General features: G+C 44.7%; 1 protein-coding gene across 4 annotated transcripts in view; it reads right to left on the reverse strand.

Moving 5' to 3' along the window:
- The window catches only part of GRIK1 (glutamate ionotropic receptor kainate type subunit 1), a 970975-nt gene extending 952491 nt beyond the window's left edge, over positions 1-18484 (reverse strand). For all 4 annotated transcript variants that reach the window (XM_078658394.1, XM_078658392.1, XM_078658395.1 and 1 more), the window contains exon 1: positions 18085-18484. In XM_078658394.1, the coding sequence (XP_078514520.1) occupies positions 18085-18250 (166 nt within the window). In that variant the 5' untranslated portion in view covers positions 18251-18484. The remainder of the gene's footprint in view (positions 1-18084) is intronic.
- Positions 18485-24801: the final 6317 nt, after the last annotated feature.

Raw genomic sequence — 24801 nt, forward strand, 5'->3', positions numbered from 1 at the left:
CCTACACATCTAGAACAGGTACAGCTTGGGAGTAGTAAAGAAAGCTTCTCTCTCTTTTTCATAGAAGGCAGTAAATGTAATATTCCATGCCCACAGAACAGATCTTGCCGGGAAGACTAGAAGAAGCTTTTATAACTCAATTAACATTTACAGTTAGGTCATGAGTAACATGTAGTTTACAGATAGATCTCTTGAATTGGTGCTCAACTCATTTAGAGGAATGTATAGGTGGTTGAGTGAAAGAATATGCAAGTTCTGACACCATTTGCACTATTCCATGGCGGTTGCTTGAGAATCCTGCTGCAGTCACTTGGAGAAATGCTGTTTCTGTTGATTCTTAGGTTCTGAGGACCTCATCTACGAGAAAATGATGCGGTGAGCGGATGAATGTTTTTGTGCAGGAAGGGACACCTTCCTGCACCAAACAATCATTCACTGCATTTTCCGCTTTCTATGCATGCTGCAAAATGCAGCACACATAGAAGGAGGAAAAAACTATAAATAAAAGTATTTCTTCTCGTTGCACCATTCCTATGCCTCCTCTGGAGAGGCGTACGATTCTGATGCATTCCCAATTTTACAAAATGATGTAAACGTGGGAATGTGTCAATGTCCAAGGATGTTGCGTGGGAAACCCCGCAGCAACGCCCACGGAACGCCCATTTCACGCAGAGTAATGTGTGAAAGGGGTCAATATTTACAAGGCCATGAAAAGTCACACAAGGTGACTGTACGTGGCCTTGTAAATATGGGCAAGCCCATTGCGCCATTGGTGTGGCAAAAAAAGTGATGCTCTGGGAGTGCAATGGGCTTGTAAATAAAAGCCTAGGTGTATTGAGTAGAGCCCCTTAGCGTATTGAGAAGTAGCCATTACCTATTAGGTCACTGTTAATTGGAGCACAGCACTCACAGCCTAAGTAGCTATGCTTTTGAAAGGTACACAGGTGCCAACCTCTTTAAACAGGTTTTGAATGCACTCACACCAGGCGTTGTGCAATCCCAGGCTTGGTGCTGCACCTGCTCCAAATGTAAAGGGCCACCACTGGTAGTGAGTGATTTGTGCATTAACTAATATAAAACCTCAAACGCTAACTTTTTACCACTCCCACAAGTCTGTTATCAATGTAATGCAGTCTGCTCAGCATAAAGACGCACAGTGTGATAATTTTCTAGGTGTATACCATTAATAAGTGGACCATATCACTTGGAAATAAATGCAAAAATGTTCAATGCCTTGACGTGTATTGAACGCCCAACACACATATAGCCCATTCACACTTTACTCAGGAATTATCCATTGTATCTGAATGAAGAGTTCATATTCCCTAAGAAAGGATGACCAGAGATTCAATTAAGGCAGCCTAATGAAAACATGGACACCAACACCAAGCTTGGTCGCTGGCGGATACTCGCCGAAAAAGCGCTTTGACGCCTTGTCATGGGTAGTAAGCGCTATATAAATGCAATTACATTTAGAATACCAGACAGCTTCACGCTGCCATGTGATCAACTACCCATTATTAGCCATTGGCTTATATGTAACTGAAATGGAACTTTCCACGAGAAAACAGCCACTACATTGCTTAATTTGGTACTACAAGTTTCTAAAACCTCCGACTGTCTTCTGAGTTGACTCATATGACTTTTCCGAGAATAGAAAGAGAACTCAAGAGGAAGGATAGAAAGAGAACCGAGGAGGAAGAATAGAAAGGTAAGGAGAGACAATCTGAAAGAAAAGTCTCCATAAGGATTATTAATAATAAATGCTAAGGAAACATTTGTAACGGGCAGTACTCCTCTATATTGAGGTGGAACACCAAGAATATCCTCCCCAAATGGACTGCATGGCCTGATATAATATTATGCAGCATACCTCCCTTAATATTTCTAGTACAGTAAGACTGTAAACAAAGAAGCAAAAAGAAAAATGATTTTAAAAATCTGTGTGAAACAAGTAATCAGGCCGTCTATCAATAGGGATATTGCAAATTGATACGTGTTTTATCTGAGAAGCGCAGGAGCCTCTTTTAAAGACAAAAAAAAGAACAAAATGAAAAATTGTAAAACATATCTGTAGATAGCCAATGAAACTAGTAATCAAACAGTCATTAGGGAAATAGCAAATTATGAGAGTTTTATTTGAAAAGAAGAGCTTTTCAAAAAGCACAATGGGCGTTGAGCACAAACTGGTAGAGTATGTGCAGGAAGCCAAGCAGTGAGGAACTATGGTATGGGGAAAAAGCAGAAATTGCATTGTGGGAACTGAGCACAATGGATTATAATGGGGCCAAAGCGTACAGATAGTACAGTGAGGGGGAGAATCAGATGAAAAAGGAGTGAAGGATCCACAATTAAAGAGTAATAAACTGGAGGATAGCTTTCAAAGGGTGAAGTTTAATGATGAATAAATACTGGCTAAAGGACAAAGGACATGTATTTATTAAAAAAAAGACAATTGCATATCAAAGGAAATTTACAGGGAAAAGATCAACCTCATTTTTCAAAAGTGGAAGAATAAAATACAAATACCAAGAGAGATCCGCGGGTGACCCCCTCCCATGAGATCAATCTTTTAAATAAAAACAATGTACAGGACATTACTTTTTTTGTATCACTGCAGATTGTTTCGTGTCGACTTTGTATTAATCTGCAATTGTATAGAACAAACCTAACTGAAACACATCAATTTGCTTTAATGTAAAATGCATTGCACTCCATAATAAAACACCGTTTCTAGTTCGTCATTTCATACATGACTTTTTGAGTAAAGTCACATTTCAGTGGAGCAAATTTACATTCATCCAATAAGACTCAGGTGTAGCTCATTTACAATTATTGAAGAATTTAAGGCAGAAGGCAGTAAAGTAAGTATTCCAGGCACTCCACCATTTGCTAAAGTAGAATAGTCAAAATTATAATCCTGCTTCCATGATGCCACAGTTAAAGGTTTTGATCACATCTCACATTCCCTTCTAAATACCACATATTCACCCATATGCAGCAGCATGCAGTGACAGCAGTTCTTTGGACTTAAACATTGAAGCAGGGAGGCTAGATCAGAAAAGTGCTGTAGCATATATATTCTGCCCATTTAGCCCACCAGTATTTTTTCGCTTTTAACTACATGTGTTTTTGTCTGTTACTGTGAGCAAGTCTCACAACAAATGTCTCACTCACGGTCACATTCATTGCCATTGGACTGAGCATGCGATCCACCAGTGTCTGCCTCTTAAGACAAGGTCACTGCAAAGCTGCTACAGCAAATGGCACTGGACAGGTTACACGTGAGCTCACGTGGGCACAGGTGAGGACTGCACATGTGAGACTACCATTTCACGAAAACCAGTATTTGCCCATTGATAGCCTGGTGCAGAAGGGACTCTTTAGGGATTGATACTGACCTGAGGTAGGCTTTATAATCAGCGCGGGATTTAGACTTGATAAGGCCCTAAGCTATTTGAAACACGGGCCCTTTATAAGTCCAGATATTCTATGTGACTATGTCAGTGGCAAATATGATTTAATCATATTTTTGGGGGGCCCCCAACAAAGTGGGGGCCCCAAGCTATAGCTTGTGTAGCTTATACGTAAATCCTGCGCTGTTTATAATAGGAGTTTGCATTCGTAGGGTAGGTCTGTTGTGCTTACTGAAGGTCTGTGGTATTTTCAATGTATTATACATTATAGGCAAACTCTGCCCTAAGGTACAGTTTTGTATTACTTAGTCCTACAAAGTCTAGCGTGGTATCAATCTGGAGTAAAACCTGTATGCTGAGTTTGAGTTTGCAGTCCGCAAAAACCCACATACACATCAAATGGGTCTTCAAGATTTGTCATATTTCTCTGGCTCAGTTCAATATCAGATTTTAGGCCTTTATCCCCTATATTGTGCTAAGTTGGTTACTCTGCTCCAATAAAAGGGATCAAACACATCCCAACACAAAAGGAAAATCAACTGTATTAGACCCAGTTCCAGGGAAAATAAAGGGTGGAGAGAAAATCTTCATTCGATAATTTGTCCTTCACCCTACACCTGGCTGGGACAGCCCAAGCCCAATGGAACAGAGGAGGGGGCCCAGGGGAGCCCAAACCTCTGGAGCCAGAATAGTAGAGGTCCAAGCACCTGTGTCAGCTAGGGGTGGAGTAGACGTTCAAAGAGGCCCTCTTACAAGAGACAACTTGAAATCACCATTTTGGATTGTCCTAGAATGCTGTTAAGGAAGGTTGGTAGAGGGGTGAGGGGATGGTTTGGCATCCTAGGATTGGCCAGCCTCACTTAAACACCCCTGCACAATAGAGAGAGAGTTGAGAAAAACCTGGACCTGGGGCGGCAATGGCGAAAGGATGGCAAGCTGGAAGAGAAAACACCTGAGGCCCTGCAAGGATGGATTTTGGGACTTGACTCTGACTCACTCCTGGGACTAGTATCGGTCTTCCAGGGCAGGTGATGCTGACCCCTTTATGCCCCCTGAGGAATATTTGTGGGAAAGGACCTAATGGGGGACCATGGGTGGTGACCCTTGGAGTTCATTGGACTAGCCCTGGACTCCTCTGCCACCCAGGTCCCCATCAAGAAGCAAGAAGACTTTGGGCTCTGGGGAGTGTGGCAGGGAGGCTGGTGGGCTGGCTGGATGTACAGGGCTGCACGAGATGCTCCTATCAGCAGGAGAATAATACCAGGAGCCAGACAGAAGACAGGTCTATCACAGGGAATCAGAAAATATAGATCCTCATGAAAATGACCTTTCTGAGGGCAGGTGGCTTGAAAGAAATGCTCCAAGTGGCGAGGACTGGTCACCAGGTGCAAAGCAAGCTAAAGATGAGTACAACTGGTCTAAATGGGGCCAGAGATGTGGTGCTTTAACCCCTTGGGCCCGGCCGCAATTCTGCACCTGTGCGGCACTTCTAAAGAGTGGGCGGGATCATGACGGCCCCCAGTCGTCATCAGCACACGCCCACCGTGTTGCATGACGGACGGGGGCCGTCATCAGCATGGAAGGGGTCGAAGATTTGTCTACTTGCAACAAAAAAAAAGGAAATGAGAAGCCAACCTCATGGTGCTACATCTGATTGCCAAAGAAATTCCCACAGGTCAAGATCTAGGGGTTTGGTGCAACGTTGTCATTTGTTTTCGACTGGGGAAGAGGTGGGCATGGGGCACCCCTCTCCCAAAGCATTACTATTTCCAGGGGCCCCATCTTCCCTAGGGTCGGCTCATATGTAACAGGTCCTAGGACCTCATCTCATGGACTCATCTGCAAAGCTAGGCAAGGCATGTTGCCCACCCCCCATGCTCATGTCTTTGGGGGGGCACATTAGCCAATCAGCTCCATTCTCGTGTTAAGTGGGGCAGGAACACAAGTAGGACATTCTCCTGCTGCACAGGGCAGACGAAGAGACGCCTGCTCACTCATATGTGGATGATTGAGGTCTCAGGGGCCTTGGGGGGCATTCATAGTGGCCCCAACTATGCGGACAGCAGCAGCCTCCCAGGTGGGGCCGGGGCACCAATCAAAAATTGATAAAGCACTGCAAATGTTCAGCAACAATCTGTGTGAGCACCCAGTGACGGTCCTCCCAGGTGACAGCTCATGTGTTTTTGTTTTTGTTTGTTGGGTTCTGCTTTTATGAGCACATTTTCATTTGTTTCTAAAATTGTATAACTCAGCTTGAGACAGTGTTAGCACATCTATTTATTTATTTCTATCTTTAAGTTTTTGGTCACAGTTTTGCTTTTGTTTTCCCATTTACCACTGTGATCTTCTGTACTGCACCATTAGGCAGATGAAACAAGATAGTAATTATTTCACTTAATTTATTTAAAAATGCATCTATATAAAACACATAGTTACCAAGCAAAAACGGGATTTCATACAGAAAAGTATCAATAGGTAAAAAAGAGTTACTCATAAATTGTAACACACAATGGATGATTTAAAAGGACTTCAGCAATCATGTAAAGAAAATCGCTAGTGAACACAGAAAATGCCTTCATCAGTGCCCTTGGCGCACTGCTCGACGCTTGAACTGAGTCCTCTGCATTATACACCCTACTTCTGATATCAGATAATGCAATAAAAGGAGGCAAATCACAGCATAACCGTTTTGCAAGCCACAAAAGAGAGTATAATGCACACAACAATCTATGAATCATTTTTTCAAATTGCAGTATTCACGTCTACGGCAAATCAAAGGCATAGAGATACCAAAAATAAAACTGGTTCTGTATCCTCACACATTGCTTCACAACTCTTTAAAAAGAATCCTGGAAATGTGGCGCCAGCATACGGAGACTATTGTGGGCTGTACGAAGTACGCAAAATGCCTATTTTAGCTTACATTCAGTTAAAAATTGTTAATTTGATTACCGTGAATTAAAATGGAAAAGAAAAGGTTTCGTTGATGAATCAGTATTGAGTACCTCTATCAATGTCAGTGTCTTCCCTATAATTGCACCTTCCTATGCTTAGGTGTGCAAAAACTGACTAGTGAAAGAAGCAAAGCCCCAATGGCCTGCACCAGGAGTGGTATTAGGAGGGCCTAGATGCGCGTACAGCGCCACAGTCATCCATGGACTACATTGACTGTTAGTAGACTCTGGTAAAATCTAAGACAATATTCACGATTTTCATTGTACGGGGACCCACACCAACTATACACAAAATAAACTATGGGGCATATTTACAAATGTGCCGCGTCACCCTTGCACCACGCAAGTGTGACACAAGGCCGACGCAACACTAAGTAAGATTTATCAAGCCACGCAAGCGTGGCCCTGCGTGACTTGATGAATCTAGAGTAACACAGTGCAAATCGCTGCGTTGTGTCACTTCGCCCCAGGATGGCATTCCATTGGTAGAGCGTGGGTGTTCCCATGCCATCCACCCAAGGATTTTGGTGCATTTACATATCTACCATTACTGGGAGATCTGGGATTGCGTCAAAATGCTACACCTGACGCGTTTTGTCCTCTTTCTATGTATGTAGCAGCAGGAAAACGCCTCAGAGGTGCCCGGTCCTGCACAAAAACAATCCTGCTTACAACGCTCGCACTCTTATCTACGTTGGCTCTAGGCAGCCAAGAGTGTGCCAGCGCAGGGAAAGGACAGGAAAGTGCCATATGATATTAAATAATGGGCATTCCTGCTCTTTCCATTCACGTGGCACAGCAAGGTGGCTTACTGCGTTGCACTGCGTGAAACTTTGATCAATGTGCCCCGAAGTGCCCAATATCTGCACTTTGTATTGAGAAGATGACATCTGTCACATGAAATGTTGCGCTTCTGGTCACTCGGATCTGGATTGCACTGCTGGAAATTTAGAGAGCTGAAAACATCATATGTTGTCGCTGGCTGCAACAGAACCGGCTGTTGTGATACCATGTAAGGCTAAGCATTACACGCGCAACTGCTACAAGTGCATAGGTAGCACATGACAAGCAAACAGGACACTGCACACCCTATTGGACTTTATTCAATGCTTCATCCTCCAAATACATAGCCAGGAGACAGACAGCGCACAGTTGAAGCATGCAGAATTTAGACTTATATACCTAGCTGAGGAAACGCCCCAAACTCTTCTAATCATCAGCTTTACATGCCTCCCCCCATGATCAAGACATGTTATTATTGCAAAAGGGATCTTCCATATACTGTGTTCATGCTTACCACAGTTCATATTTCTAAACAGGTTAAAATGTAAATTGGACTGAAAATTTACACTAAACCAAAACTAAATGTTTTGCTCAAAGGTGATGTCAACATATGTGTTAACTTTCTGTTAACTTCCTGACAGTGACGTTGAATCAAAATGTGAGGTAAAATTCACTGCTCTAGAACTAAAGCAGGATTGTGCACAAAGACATATGTGCTTTATCAACTATGTAAGTGGAATCAGAACCTTATTTTAGACATCTAATGCACACTTTATAAATATTCTAATGAGATCTTGTCTGCAGGAGAATATGGAGTAAAGAAAAGAAACACTGTGTTGTAACTAAGACTGGAAGTGTTGGCCAGCTGGATTTTTAATGGATGTATGTCGTTACAACGCATGCTTTTTCCACGCATGCCTTTACAACGCAAGTATTACAATGCAAGTCGTTACAACGACTTGCGTTGGGGGCGCTGGGTAGTGAATAGTTTAATTTACTATTCCAACTCCAGTCCCCGTGGATAGTAGGGAAGGTTTTGGATAGTAAATTAAACCATTCCCTATCCTACATTGCCCTCCAGCGCAAGTCGTTGTAATGACTTGCGTTGTAATACCTGCGTTGTGAAGGTACTGCCTGGTAAAAATTTCGTTGTAAAGGATGTTTCCCTTTTAAATACCGACTGCAAACTGGAGCTGGGTATGTTGAGCAGCTGAATTGTACATTCCTGCAAGTTTTCAGACCAAATGTAAGTAAACATTTTGGGCTTGCAAACTCTGTATTTCCCAAAATCACAAGATTTGCAACCCTAATGTGCATTTTCACAATGCACTAACTCCCTTTTGCTATTCAGAAAAGCTTTTCTGGAATGCAAAAAGGTTTCATGATCAATTCCGAAATGCAATTAGGAGAGTATGTGAAAGGAACGTATCCTCCTATTTGCTGTTATCAGTAAGATGCATCAATGGTTCGTTTGCACAACTGAGGACACAAACCAGTGAAAATGAATAACTACTCCAATGAGGTGGTAATTCCTTAACAAAGGGGGAGCTGTTCCAGTTGAACAACTCCCCTTTTTGGGAGGTGTGTTGGTTGCAGGGCCGGCTTTAGTTTGATGCGATTGGGTGCAGAGGCACCTGATGCAGACCCCGGGCGCTGTGTTTAAACATAACATGGTTTTAAAAGCTGGTGCTGCAGGTTTCCTTATGTGTCCAGAAGTTTTCAGGCAACAATAAAAATGTCAAGGTAACTCTGGTGATTAATATTCCTCCTGGAAAGGGATTGGAATTGTGTCTAGTGGCAGCTTTGACTCATCCTAAAATAGCACAGAGGGTTAATGTGGCTGCTGCAACAAATATTTACTTTAATGATCACAGAACCGAGTATGAGTAAAGTATGAGTAGAGCTGTAAAAAAATGGAATGAATGTAAGAGGTGTGCTGGAGAGATGAGGGATACTGTTGGGGGTGGTAGTGAGGGAATTCATGGAGAAGGAGGGCATTGAGGGGTGGGGCAAAAAAATTGTCGCACCAGGCTCCAGCAGCTCTGGTTGGGGGGAGTAGGTAGTAGTCCAGAAAGCCTTTGCTTGTTTACCCTGATGTCTTCCTAAACTGAAATATTTACTTTTTTTAAGCATCACTTGTTCCTGTAAGTAACATTGACTGTTTAAAAAAAAAAGAAAAAGTGTCCCTTTGAGAATGTATACATTGGTATGGTGATCTGCTGATCCTTGCAAGCCACAATCCCCGTATTTTGCAGCCAGTCACAAGGGGTCGCAACCAGAGACCCACCTGATTCATATTCATTAGGCAAGTTGTTCTGCAACCCCCTGTGTCGAATCATTTTATGACACAACCTGTTAATGACAAACAGGTTGCAAAAGTCAGCGCACACTTTGCCACCAGTATTTGCAATCATTCTGTTAGTACATCTGGACCCTCATTAATAAAACCATATAAGCTAAATGTGCATTCAATTAATTTAAATAGAGCTAATTTGCTTATTTGTTAGTCATTCTTAAGCAGCGCTGAACTGTAGTATTGGGTGTCTTGGCTATCTCAAACTCTATCATAATGTGTTTGTGGCTTGACGGCTAGAGCGGCCAACCTCAAAGCTGGTTCAAGTCTGGAGTGAGGCTCAAGTATCCTGTGATTCTGGGCAAATCACTTAATCTACCCGTGCCCCCCAAAAAATCATGTGTGTTTGTAATGCAACTGGTGCTCATGTAAAGCGCTCTGATACCTTTTGGGTCAAGTTCATGCTATATAAAACTGCCAAAAAACCAACAACAAAAAAAATATATATATATATATATTGGACACTGACGAAGGCTAAACGCCGAAACGCGTTTGTTGTTTATTGATTAAAAACCCTGTTGAAACCTGCCACCCTCTAGAGTGCTGTCTTTCGTGGGGAGTCACAGGAGAATTGAGCGTCATATATATATAATATATATATATATATATATATATATTTTTTTTTTTTGGGATTAGCGAAACGCGTCTGTCAGGGGTGAAGGGGGTTTGCATTTAATAAATTTTGCATAACAGATTCCAGTGTGCTAGCCATTTTTTCAACTGGATAGTTGGATGTGTTGCAATATATATATATATATATATATATATATATATATATATATATATATAGCGACATCACTCCAACTTGTCTTCAATCCTCTTGAAAAAACAGGAGCACGGAGTGCAAGTGAGCGCAGATTTCTTATTTCATTTAATTCGGACAAGCACTAGCAGCATCACGCGTTTCGGCTCCAAGGAGCCTTGATCACATATATACATATGTTCACAGTCATCAATTGTGCAATTAAGTGCATTTGTGCTTTTGCTTCAACACGTATAAGAGTGTGTGGTTTCTGATGACGCAAACAGGATCAGTTTTAAGTGACAAAAACTTGCCCCAATAATGTACAAATTTTGTCACAAGAGTTAAAGCTGGCCAATGATGCATGAGAAAATTGTTCTCTGTTCATGAGGAATCGCTTGTGTGAGTTCAGAATGTGAATCCCTCTGAAAGCAGTGATCCTCCCATGAGCTCTCCAGGATAGTAAGATATTATCCCATATTCTCCACATATGTGTTTTATTTGATCTTGTTTATGAACAAAAAGACTCTTCTCTTGTGTGCCACTGAGGCAAAGTTTGTGTCAAGTTGAATTTGAGAGTGAGCATTGAAAATATTCCCTTGTGCCCCGGACTGTCAGCTCTTTCGTACTCATGGCTTGATACGAATTATCACACAATCCGGGACATTAATTGTGCACCCCGTAAATATTGATTCTGTGGTGATGGGTTTAAGTGGATAAGGAATTTGCTCATCATTCTGAGGACTGGACCTTGGAATGGGGGATAACCCAGCAATTGTTCCCCATTTCAAGGATAACAAATTTGGATTTCGTGCAGTTTTTATACCTACTTTTCACCAGGTTTAACTGAGAAAAATGTGGCACTCAAAACTACAGGTTGTGCAATTAGTGTTTTAATTGAAATATTACATTGGGCGTGTTCAGGAGTTCGTGGCTGAATCAGCAATTGCGCCCTATTTGTCGTGATGGTCTCAGTATGCTATAGACTTTACTGCCCAAACTTCAGTGGTTTGTGAACTTTTCTTTCCATTACTAAATGCAGAGTTTGGACTAATTCCAGTTACTGTCCTGGTTCCATTAAGAGAAAACAGGCACAATTAGATAAATTGATTGGCCAAAGATCATGCCAGACCTGATTTGAAAAGATTTCACAAAGTGAAAGTCAGACTTGCACGTGCACACAGACATGATCCTTAGCATGCAAAACCGAGAGATGATCCATGGAGCCAGTTATGCAGGCGGAGTGGTCACTTATGCGTGCGCAAATCTCACTATGCGTGAAGATCTTGAATGTTAGTAAATAGCACCGACAGGAGTAGTGGAGGCATTCCGGAGGAGAGTTAAGGGGTGGTCTGTTAAATATAAATTATGTGAGGACCCACACAGTAGTAACTTATTAGCATTTACCAACATTTGTAATGATTTTTCTCTACATCCAAACGCACAACTGAATTGTCCAGGTGTAACTGGGACAGCGGGTATAAGAAAAATGCTCCGTTCCCAGTTTTCACAGAAAATATGGTTTAAAGAATGGCGATTTACGGAAAATATTTATTTTTCTAAAGTTCCCTAATTTTCTAGCCCTCTGTGAATTATCTATCCTTCAAAGACATTGTGCATTCGTAGTTAGAAGAAGAGATATACTCTAGAAATGAATATGAACAGCGAACATTTACAAAAAAGTTTAAATGTATACGCCTGTGAGTTGTGTGACATAGGCAACCACTTGTAGTGTCTAGTAGTGCTACACCTGCACGCCCAGAGCTTTACTACATGCTTGTGAATTGAGAGTGCAGCCTCTCCTGAAGGTCAATTCCATGTCTCGAAGGGGATGCTTCAGCATTAAGAGGAGCCTTCAATCACTGGCTCATCCCATTTCTCAGCTGGTCAATTGCATAGGAGAGAGAGGTGCATTTACTGAAGTTCTTCCTGGAGGGCATAAGCCAGTGTTTGGTGATTGAACACTAGAAGGCATAGAGATAAGGTTTGCTGTAAGATGAACACTGCCCATTCCTTATAAAAGCCTATACCAATTAAATGTAAACTTGAACTTGAACCTAGAGCGGGTTATTAAATGGACATGTGTTTGATTGTGTTCTAGCAAAAATGTTGCCATAAACATCACAACATCTTGCACACAATTCAGGTTAGCGTGTTTTTAAATGTAATAGCGACCCGCGTATAGAGCTCATATTATCTACAGCAGTAATGTGTAAAATAAGTCAGGCTGCTGAATTTCTATTAATCTGCGTGGCTCCCTAATTTAAAGGTGCCTTAAAGCAAAAAATTAAGAAATGTGCGCTATTCTGCATGAGCTAAAATGAAGAACATGTTCCAGCAGGAAGAGCTGCAGAACGAGCCGTATGTTCTGGTTGGGTTTTGAGAGCACTGTGATATCCGTCAATGAGAGGCCTCTTTAAAGAGTTGGAGCAAACAAATATGCATGGTTTTCCTTTTTTTTCCTTTCTTCTTTTTGTACCAAGAGATTCGGGCCCTACACTCCTAAGACATCTGACACCAATTAAACATCTCGGGGACCTGTGACAGAATCCGAGTTTGTCAATGGCAGGCGCAACATCAGGGCAGTGTTGACACGTTGAGAACATACAGAATTTCCACATCACTGCATACCTAGTCTGCAATGCAAACCTGGTGGTACAGCTCGTCAGGTTTACCGCCAGCTGCTGAGATATGTGTGCAATCACAGTCAAACCACAGAACCCAATTTGGTGACTTCATAGAGTTCAGGCAACATTAACGAATACTATTAAAAACATTGTAACTCTGGAAGGCAGTGAAGTAGGCACTACATAAATGTAAGCGCTACATTCTGAATTGTGCTCGGTTTTATCCATATTCTTTCTTCTTATGAGTTTTCGCTTTGCATATTAAATGATACGTTCGTGGTTTTGCTTCACACCGCAGCATGCGCGTTAACCCCACTGTCTGTACTGTAAACATCCTCCAGGTAGCTCGCCCGTGCGGCATAGCTCAGAGCTGTAGCCCCTCTTTAGTTTCTCACATTCCCTAATCCCCCCTGTACTTTGTATTCACGGTACGGCGCGGCCGGCACAAGAACCCACTGTCGGGAGCTTGGCTTCCTGCACTCGCCGTGTTACCATGGCTCGCGCACGGGCGGCGTGTGGGCAGCGCGCCGGCACGGAGCGGAGACTGCCCGCCTGGAAGCCCACGCAGCCCAGGCGCATGTCTGATTGCAGGAATGTCTCGCTGAGCACGTGGAGGGAAGGCATTCTCCACATGAACGCCGCGTCCGTGGATTTATTGCGTGGCTTGGCCCTGCTCGGTTATAAATACACCCTGTTTAAACAGATCCTACGGCCTCTCGATCTCTCCCGCGTCCTCTTGAGAAAGCTCTCCGGATCGTGACCTCTGAACCGGAAACACTAAAACGCTCTGGACCTGTCAGGTTTATGTGCTGTCCCTGGATGTTTGTCTGCCCTTTCATGAGCGCTGCTGCTATGCCCCTCAATGATACCCCCCCCTAAACAAAATAAATCAACGCACTGCATGTTATCTATGCAGACACTGGCTCAAGGCACTGGACCGAGCTCTGACTGTCCATGGTAACAGGTTCCATTTCCTGCAGGACCACTCAGCTCTTCATTCTTCCGAGGTTGATAAATTGAGTTTGGTAAGAATAAACATCAATTACCCAACCCATGAAAGACTCCAACGTGTACGGAATTTACCGGTGCGAGAATTATCGTGAATTACTAATTTTTGACTTGAAAATACGCATAAAATGGGGAGTGTGTGGTACACCAAAATCGGAATGTCCCATTTTTACCGGGCATTTTTTACTCTTTAAAATTGACTGAGGGGTGCCATAGTTCACAGCTAGTAATTATTGGATACGATAAACATCACAGCACTTATGACTGCAACCTCTTCACAGACAGGTGTTTACGCTGGGACTGCCATTTACCACAGTACTCGTAATGAGTGGCAAGGTGAAATCGAGCAAACATCCCTTGATACCCTATGCCCCTGTGAGGTCAAAGCACCTAGAGACGGCCTGTCCTACAGTGAATCAGCTCCCAATGAGTGGGTGGGTTTTAACATGGGAAATCGTCGGGCCCATTGGATACAGTTTAATCTCTAGGACCTGGTATCCTGGGTTCGAATCCCAGCTTCAACTTAACCAAAATGTGTTATCTGACACAAATCACTGTGGAACTGGTTTCCAAAGGGTCTCCGCCCTCATGGCGGAGTTTCCGAGCCTCAGGCGGAATCTCCGCTGTGAGAATTCTCATTGGGGTCTCCACCACCAGTGCGGGGCCCTTTGTGACTCAGCCCTGAGTCACAATAGTTTTTGCGGTTTCACCAGCAACCGCAAAAGTTTTAATTTGTATTCAGAGCTCTAAGAGAAAGTTTTGGAGTTGTTTTACTTCTTACACCACACACACACATCTGGGGGAAATCACCAACTCGATGATACACTTTCATAATAATAAAATCAGATTAAAGATTTGTATCTAGTGGTCCCCGCTACAGGCTATGAGGCGACCACGTGGCCATTGGAAATGGACAAAACAGACACAAAATAGTAGTGAGTAACTACACACATTAGCAGTGTTTTCCACCCTATCTGCACCCTCATCCCGCTTATGAAACTTGCTGGAGTAAAGGTGAAGGTAGGGTGGGCAGGGTCCCATCAACCTTCTACATGGTCTGGTGCTGCGTGGAAGCAGATTTCCCAACCTGGTAGAATAGTTTGCACCTTCTAAAATAAACGTGTTTTCATGTTTGTATACCATGCATAGGAGTAAGTATGAGGGAGCGGGTCTATGTGCGACTTGTGCAGATTTCCGCACATACTTGGGAGTCTTTTTGTGAATCCACGGAAGTGTGGAAAGATTCTGAAACTGTCGACATGCGACGACGTGTTCCAGACTTCCACATAGTTTGGTGAATCTGCCTATTTTCACTGCGAGCTTCAGTTCTTTTACCATCGAACATTGCAAATGCTTTGGGACAGGCTGACTTTTAGCATTAGGTACGATATGTGAGTAAACTGCTCATCTAAAATCAGTTGAATGAGAATTTTGGTTTTAAATCAAGAAATGACCTCAAGACACAGTAACTTTTCATAAGGTAGGGCCCATGCTCTGTCCAAGCCGAGCGTGCCTAGCTCTGCCCTTCCAAACACATCGGCTGAAATTTAGCGTGGTAATATTGTGCATAAAGCCCTTTTGAAACCGATTCAAAGCACTTCTCACAAATCAGACTTTGAGACTCACAGGTGTAAAGATATTGATGAAACGTCACGAATTGTCACGCGGTGAAGCGCGGGCCTTCATTCTACCTGTATAAACTAGCTAGCCACGCCCCCTGGCTCAAGGTCAGCTGGCCACGCCCCCTGCTCGAGTTCAGGTGTGACGCTCTGAGCAGGGGGTGAAAGGGGTGCTTCACCTCTTCCTGATGGTTCATTCCGAACTGTCCCTGTCTTATAGGGGAGCGCAAGAAAAGCACCGGCAGGGGGGGTTTTACCAAGTCAGAGCAGAGTGAGTGATGGTACATGGAGGTGTGCTAGTGGCCTGTAGATGTGTAAACTTCCTCTTCGGTCTCTGTCAGGGTTTGGGGGGCTCCAGTGACCAGTGGGGCAAAATGCTGAAGATTTCACAGTAAATATGCGAGCCCCAGCAGCACTGTATGGGAGGTCCGCCTGGTTGGTGGGGCAGGTGGTGTGTCCTGGGGGTGACACAGGTGGAGTCCAGAGAGCATTACTGACTATTTCAAGAAGATGAAGCAATCTTCCATTAAGTTATCTCCGAAATTTAGATATATGTATGTAGCTCTACACCAGAGGCTTGGATTTCCTATTGTTCATTGTGAATTTCGAACTGTGCCAGATACAACTAAATGCATTTAATTCGGTTCCCATAAACCTCCCCAGGCCCGTCTATTTCCGACAGGATGGCACTGTAAAGCTGGTGTATACAGTGAGAAGGAGGGGGGCACTGAGCAGTGTGTGGAAGCTTGCAGAAGCTTGACTCAACCTCATACCGGGGTGATGGTTCGTGATGTTCCGGTGTAGGGGTCAAACCCTTTAAGATTTTTACTTGAATGCACCTATATATTGTGCTTCTGTAGAAAAGAGGCACACAGCGTCATCCACAGGTTCACCAACTGTGAAACACACAGACAGCAGCTTCCTCAGCCATCGAGAAACACAAACTAAACAGTGGACATACCACCATCAAGCACATACTGATGGTCATGCGACTGACACACACAGACTGGTGCTGTTGCAACCAATAAACACAAACTGTAGATGGATTGCCATCAACAATCACAGACTGGCATTGGCGCCACCAACAAACGCAAACTGTAGATGGACTGCCATCAACAATCACAGACTGGAATTGGTGCCACCAACAAAGGCAAACTGTAGATGGACTGCCATCAACAATCACAGACTGGCATTGGTGCCACCAACAAACACAAACTGTAGATGGACTGCCATCAACAATCACAGACTGGCATTGGTGCCACCAACAAACACAAACTGTAGATGGACTGCCATCAACAATCACAGACTGGCATTGGTGCCACCAACAAACACAAACTGTAGATGGACTGCCATCAACAATCACAGACTGGCATTGGTGCCACCAACAAACACAAACTGTAGATGGACTGCCATCAACAATCACAGACTGGCATTGGTGCCACCAACAAACACAAACTGTAGATGGACTGCCATCAACAATCACAGACTGGAATTGGTGCCTCTAACAAACACAAACTGTGGCTGGACTGCCATCAACAATCTCAGACTGGCATTGGTGCCACCAACAAACACAAACTGTAGATGGACTGCCATCAACAATCACAGACTGGCATTGGTGCCACCAACAAACGCAAACTGTAGATGGACTGCCATCAACAATCACAGACTGACATTGGTGACACCAAAATAAACAAACTGAGCGATGACTATGCCATCAACAAACACAGACTGGTGCTTGTGCCATCAGCAAACACAAACTGAACGATGGGATAGTTATGCCATCAGCAAACACAGACAGGTGCTTGTGCCATCAGCAAACACAAACTAAGCGATGGTTATGCCATCAGCAAACCCAGACTGGTGCTTGTGCCACCAGCAAACACAAAATGCCATCAGCAAGCACAGACTGGTGCTTGTGCCATCAGCAAACACAAAATGCCATCAGCAAGCACAGACTGGTGCTTGTGCCATCAGCAAACACAAACAGAACGATGGTTATGCCATCAGCAAACACAAGCTAGTACTTGTGCAATCAGCAAACACAAACTGCTGATTATGCCATCAACGATCATAGACTGGAACTGGCGCAGCCAGCAAGCAAAAACTGAACGATTGCTGTGCCATCCACAACACAGAATGGAGTTGTTGCCACTAAGAAATACAAACTAAACACAAACTATTGCTACCACCATAAAGATAATCAAATTGCTTTTGCCTGTACCAAAGAAAATCAAACTGCTGACTTTGCTACAAAGAAACAAAAACTGCTGTCATTGCAACCCACATTCTAGAAAGTGCTGCTGGTGCCACTAACATGTGCTGCTGGTGGTGCCACCAACAAGCACGAACTCCTGTTGATACCACCAAGAAGCACAAACTGGATCTGGGGCGGTCATAGAACACAAACTACTATTGGTGCCACCAACATATAAGAATTATGTCACTTGCATCAACAAACTAAAACTGCTGAACAGTGGAATCCAGCAAAGTGTGCGCCTGGTGAGGGGGGCTCTCTCCCGGGACAGAACAGAGACACCGAAGGCATGTGGCACATGGGAGAGGGTGGGAGATGGGCAACTTACCAATTCGGAGCACTTGCTGGGCTGCCTGAGGGAAGCCCGACACAAAGCAGAACAGAAAGACTAGGAGTCCGCCACTGGTGCCCATGCTGAACACTGCGGGGCTGAGGCGGCACGCGCGCTCCATCTTCCCATCAATGCACGCTGCTGCTGGGCCAGGTCCCTGCATTGGCAAGCTGCTGGTGCTCCGGGTCCTGGCTGTCTTTCCACCTCATCCTCTGTGCTACGTGCTGATTGTGCCGAGGTTTGTCGTTGACATCGGGGTGAACTGTGTGCGCTTCTCCGGGCGTCTTCTCCCTTAGCCCATCACTGCACAGTCTCTGACTCCCGGGACGTCACGCGTGAAAGGTGCTCGGACCAGTCCCGCCTGCAGGTGAACGCCGAAGGCGCCGGGCTTCAAAGTTGCCCAATGGAATCAGCACCAGCCCGTCCCGGCTCCCGCTAGCCCAGTAGAGTAATACTGGAAAGAGGGCTCAGAGGCATTGCTGCCTTTCTTCAGCTCCCGCCTGATCCCCTGCAGATTAACCCCCGATCTGAGCGGCATTCGCTTCCCTACTGCTACTTTCCGCTGCTACACACGGGGCTGATTGAATCTCTCCAGCATCCTGACGAGAAAAGCATCTCCGCTCACAGCAGCGGCTGCAGCGCTGCCAGGCACGTGGCACGCCCAGTCAAGTGTGCATTCTGTATCAGTGACATCTAAGGAGGCATATCGTTAAAAAAAGATACGGGCGGTCAACTATTTACCGAATCTCGACCATCACATCAAACACATGAAGTATGCTCTTTGTTCTGCAGGCTAGACAATAAGCAGGCATTTAACAGATGTGTCAATATTCCTGGGAAAACGGCATTGTTCTGCTCGCAAAGACAATTAGGATTCACAATTAAAGAAACCTGCTTTTTCTGTACTTTGGCTTATTTTTGACAGATTAGAGTAAAAAGTAGAAGGGATAATTTTCACTTCGGAGTTCTCAGTGACATAAACTTGAGCTTGGATCTCCTGACTGTCTGATGTCACTCATATATTTCTTAGTACTAATGGATCGTCTTGTATGAACATAAATAGTTGTGATTGTTATACCCACTTTTTATGATGTTTTGTGAGATATCTTATTAGGGTGTGTTAATATGTTTACAATTGTGTACATATATATATATGTTTTTATCACAAGGTGACGGGTAATAATGGAATTGTACAATTGTTGGTGGAGCCTACAATGTGTACAATAGTGATTATATTTACTTTCAGCCCTGATGAAGTTGTGGGTGATACGCCAACATCGAGTAAACACGTGTTGGTTAAAATAAGTTTAAGACTTGGCCCAAAGTGTGACAAATTGAAACTGGAAGCATGAGGGCTGAGCGTGAGGAAAAGTCAGCCCATAACGCACCGGATGCCCAGGCTGCTGGCGCAGGACGCCTCTTAGTTTCCATCTTGAACAATTACCAAATAAAGAGACAGGCGCTGGAAGCAGGAAGACAAGAATAGAGTTTTATTTCTCATGAGGAGAGCCTGTCATTTCGGACACTCGCATAGTGTCTTCAGGAGGTGCTCTACCAAGTTCTCTGAGGCTTCGTCTTTTATACACATGTTTATGATGCACAAACATTCCTTATTACAATAAAGACGCTTTGAAGTAGAAAAAGGCATGCTTGGAATCCCAGCTTCAGGCCTATTCCCATACCAGTCGCTCAGATGTCATCCTCCCCTCCTGAATGTAACAAGAGAGATTGTGATCTCTCAGCCGGACATTCCTACAGGACTCGAGGGCAGGAGGGGATGATCAGGTCAAAGGTTGGTCAGGTGATAAGGTCGGACACTTCGGTTGGTGTATCACGGTTTTGTTATGCTGGGCAGGGAAAAGGGGGATGTACATCCACGAGGCTTGGTCTTAGGACTTGGGACCGGGTCGAGAGGCCAAGCGCAGCCGGGGGGGGGGCGGTTGTCAGCTGAGGGGAAGGGTGTTCTTGGGAGGAAATGGGGGGTGTGGGTCAAGCAGGAGTGCTACTTCTAGAGCAGGGTCACGCAGAGGGAGAGGGTCTAGTGGCTGATGCATGAGCAGTGCGCGCGGGGAGGGGTGCCGGGGACAGATGGGCAGAGAGGCCATGGTGTCTAAAATGGCTGTCGTGTACGTGTGTGCATGGGTCTATGCTGGCGGGATAACACAGTCAGTGTTTAGCAATATCCGTTCTGCTTACAACAAGGGGTACAGTGAACACAAATGAACGCCGCTTATGTACATATACATTGCCATTTTCAACAGTCGCCGCTTTTTTACATAAGCTAGTTCAGTTCTAAACAGTCGATACGATTGGCGGAATGCGGTACATATGATTTTTCATTTGTTGGGTTATTCATACAAGTCTAGAGATCGGCATAATACTTAGTTGGAGTCAATCAGAAAAAAATGTTCCGAAACATTATAGAATCAAGTCCAGACTTTCTCTCCGGTGACATCAACATACAGTAAAAGTACTCTGATACCTTCGGGTCTTATCAGTGCAATAAGAGACTTTTGGAAAACTAAATACATGAGTGACCGATGAAACATTTTTGAAAGCAATACAAAATTGTTGAAGGAGGGATTCAATTCGATACAAGCACTTAGTCAAGGGGTGGGTAGAAAGTTCAGGAAGGGGGTTTTCGTCACAATGTCTTTTTAACAGAGTCCGTCTTCTTTTGTTGGCGCTGTTGAGCACCGGCGGTGGAGCTATAGGTCCAGCTCGTATTCATCCTTACGCGTTGCAGGGTGCGATCAGTCCTCTGCTGCTAGATCACAGTCCTGTTTCCTAACTGATCTTCTTAGGGGTGCCTCATGCTGGGCACCTGCGTGTCTTTCTTCTTTCGTGGCAAAAACCTTATTCTATAGTCAAAAGTTATGCGAAAAGGGTGATGTTGTTGAATAATCAAGGGAAGAGAGGGCGGAGTGGGATCAGATCTTTGAGCACACCAAGGGACCACAAGGAGCAAAGGATGGCGAGCAGGCAGGCCCATCAGTCGGGCGAAGAGGGACGGGGACTTCAGGCACGAGTGGGTCAGCAAATCGAGGGCTTCAAGGCGGCCCTTCATTCCTTCATCTGCCGAGTTTGAGAATGGTGCCTCGTCCCGCGTCTCGTTGCTCTGTGGCTCCACCTTTGGCTGAGGTCACACGTGCTCCATGATCTGTGGCCAGGCTGTGCGTCACGTCCAGCTCCTCTCCTCCGGTGATTGTATCTTTGAATGGGTACAAAACAAGTTTTAGAAAAACTGGCAGGAGAAGACATTTATACATCTCAATTTCGTCCCCAATCCTATGTGGGTGGGTGATAAGTTCATCGGTCACAGTCAGAAGTCATCACTTATGGAGTATGTAAGAGGGCATTACCATTGAATTCATAAACCTGTTTGGCGTTCATTCGTGACGTATGTGGAGAGAAATTGGACCTTTATACACAGTGTATTATATCAAACTCAAAATCGAGTCCTTACGTAGAGACTCGCCCTTTTTCTTTTTAACCCAAGGATCGACAATCTTACATTTCCCTTCGGGGTCGGCTAACTCTTGCAAGCAGGAGCGCTATCGTCAGGAAGAAGGAGGAGGGGGGGGCAGATGTTAAACATGCCTTTCTTGGGGAATGACCGTTAATCAAGGTCATCAATTACGCTTCGAGGGTAGCTGACATGAAGCTGGGGTTAATCGGGGGAAGCGGGGACGCTTTGGACAGGGAGCTGGGGTCAATCGGGAGAATCGGGGGGCACTTTGGACATCCGCACTTAAGTGCAGAGGGGTGAGGTAATCTGGGCAGCGGGAATTGTATTTCTAACGAGCTGGAAAACAGAAGACCATTGACGTTATAGTCCCCCTATGAAAAGGCCAGATTAGGGGACATCAGTCGTCTTACCTGTCCTTTCCTTCATTACCAACTCGGGTTCTATCGTTTTGCAGAAAGGAGAGGTAGTAATATGGCAAGTCACAATCGTTTTAGTTCCTGTCAATTTTTCCGAACACCTTTGTTGTTCGAGGAGACCCAATTAGGTTTTGTGCCGGGGGGGGGGCACAGCGCTACCATACATGGGAGGAGGGACCAAGGGGGCTTTAGAGAGAGAGAGAGAGAGAGAGAGAGAGAGAGAGAGAGAGTGTGAGAGAGAAAGAGAGAGAGAGAGAGAGAGAGAGAGAGAGAGAGAGAGAGAGAGAGAGAGAGAGCGAGAGCGCACTCTAAATGGTCCATTCGGTACACGTATGACATGGAGAGAGAAAGAGAGAGAGAGAGAGAGAGAGAGAGAGAGACGTGTACAATAATGGGTCATTCAGTGCGCGCACAACACAGAACAACAGGGGTTAAGTAATACGGAAACACAGGCAGAGAGATGACATAGATCTATACATTACGTACACACATACTCAGGTGAGGGAGACAGTACATGTATTATATACAAAAATCCAAGACAAGACATATAACCGTTATTGGCCATAATGATCTCTTCCTGTATGCTGCGCATCCTTAGCATCCTAAGCTCTTTTTACCCTTTTCTTTCCTTTTATTGTCGGCTGCCTTTACTGGTCTTTGTGGTTGTACACACTTACGCCTTTGGCAACCAGTCAAGAACTAACCTGGTCGGGCTGATGTGCTTCCAGGCTGAGGCAACAGTGGGTGTCAGTTTGGGAGAACAATAGGGCAGCTCTGAGTTTCCGGTCCATGAGGGTGTGGAAAGGATGTAGTAATTTCTAAACACTGACAACATTCCTAGTCCTCCAAACGGAGGGTACTAGAGTAAACCTCACCTCAGAATATTCTTTTAAACTTTCCCTATTTAGTTAAGTGTAGAATGCTTAATCATAAGTGCACGTCATTTTTGGTTGTTTTATTCGGGGTGCCAAGCGAAGTCACATTTTGTATTTTTTTTCGTTTCAGGCTGTCCTTTCAAGCGCTAAGTTCAGGGTATTGTTCGCTCATCGTGTGTAGGTACCATAATCAAACCCCTTTTTCCCCATCTCTTCGTCCGCTAGATCACCATTTTCTTTTTCGTATTTTATTCGATGTTCCAATGTGACCTGCAGAAAGAGGGAAAAAGAAGGGGGGGCGGGGGCAGCATTTAAAAACACATCTGCGCGCATAAACCCGAAAAGGCTTTTACTTACTACATACTCGGCCTATCTCCACGGAAAGCAGTCCTTGCCAACTCGGCATTTAAGCCCAGATGGACCTTTTAGTGTGGGAGAGATGATTGTCGGGAGCCGGTGGATAGCATAGGTCACCCAGGTGTGATATTACGGATCGTATGTAGGGAGGCCAGGTGGCACTCCTTCGGGGCGACTTAGGGGTATTTTTAGCACAATTTTCCTGATACAGGTAGCATATAAAGTATAGGCTGAATTCCAGGGTCTTTTAGCGGTTGCTTTAGGCTGTACAAAAATGTGCAAAGTACATACAACAAAAACCTGGACCATTCATATTTGCAATATTTCTGCGTACTATACTTTTTTAACCCTTAACTAATCGAGCTGAGCCATTTCACCTGTAATTCAGTTATATCGGAAACAGTGGTTATTTATTCGAAACTCACCAATTTACACGTGACAACTACATACGTTTCTCTCCAAAAATCTTTAATAAAAAATGTCGGTGCATAGATACGGGCCTACAACCCCGTGGGCCGGCCAGAAGTGTACAGGTGGGGATACTTATTAGTGGAAAACCTAATGGAGTCGGTGGTCGTTGATTTCATAATAAAAGTGCGACAAGTGCAATAAAATCATATTGAAACTTCAGTGTGAGCAAGTATCATAAGTGTTGAATTTTGAACTTTCAATAATCATGATGCGCCAAACTTAACAACAATTCATTGTCCGAAGGTTCAATCAGCACCCATCTCACTTCAATTCATTGTCCAAACACATAATCAGTACCCATCCCATATCAATTCATTGTTTTTAAAAACTGTATACATATTTCATGACATCAAGGCTGAGCAATCGGGGTACAACAAAGAGTTGAAAGTTTCATTTGTACCAGCGCCATTTTGGGTGCAGCCAGTCAGATCCAGGCATAGTCAAAACCTCTACCAACTCGTGGTTGGCCCAGAGCCTCTTTCGGCAGTCCAAAAAGTTCAGTTAAAGGGCAACAGAAAGGATCGGCAGTATGAACCATCAGTCAAAAGAGGGGGGAGGGAGGCAACATTTTTCCCTACCGGGTCATACTGGGTTTTTCACCGGAACTGATCCGAACTGTAGTCTGCAGGATTTTAGTCATTCAAATTGAGGCTGGCGTCAGCATGGGAGCGCCGACGTCCTGCGGCTACATTTTCATCGTTCCGCGGGCAATCATGGCAGTCATTCCCCATCGGGGGTATCTGCGGGAGTCGGGGACCCCCGCGGCTCCTATGGAATCTTCAAGGTCGAGGAGAACTTTTATGATGGTGGGACTCGTTTCTTAATCAACAAGTAACCAGGCCATTCCTTCATGCTGGGCCCGCTCTTGCAGGGTCGACCGCCATTTTGAGAGTTCGGCAGCTACCGGCAATCGCGGGGTCAAATGAGCAGACGGGCTTCAACCTGTCGGGCGAGGCGTCGCAGCACCGCCACAGTGGACGAGACCCTGCTGGGTGAGTGGAGCGTCGCTGCACCGCAAGAGTGGACGAACCCTTTGCCGGGTGCGAGGAGCGTTGGGGGTGCAGCTGGGGAGCCTTCACCTGGGGAGGTGGGAGAGGCTCGTTCGCGCCGCCTCTCCCTCCCGGTG

Source organism: Lissotriton helveticus, chromosome 8 (assembly GCF_964261635.1).
Source record: "Lissotriton helveticus chromosome 8, aLisHel1.1, whole genome shotgun sequence".
Lineage (NCBI taxonomy): Eukaryota > Metazoa > Chordata > Amphibia > Caudata > Salamandridae > Lissotriton > Lissotriton helveticus.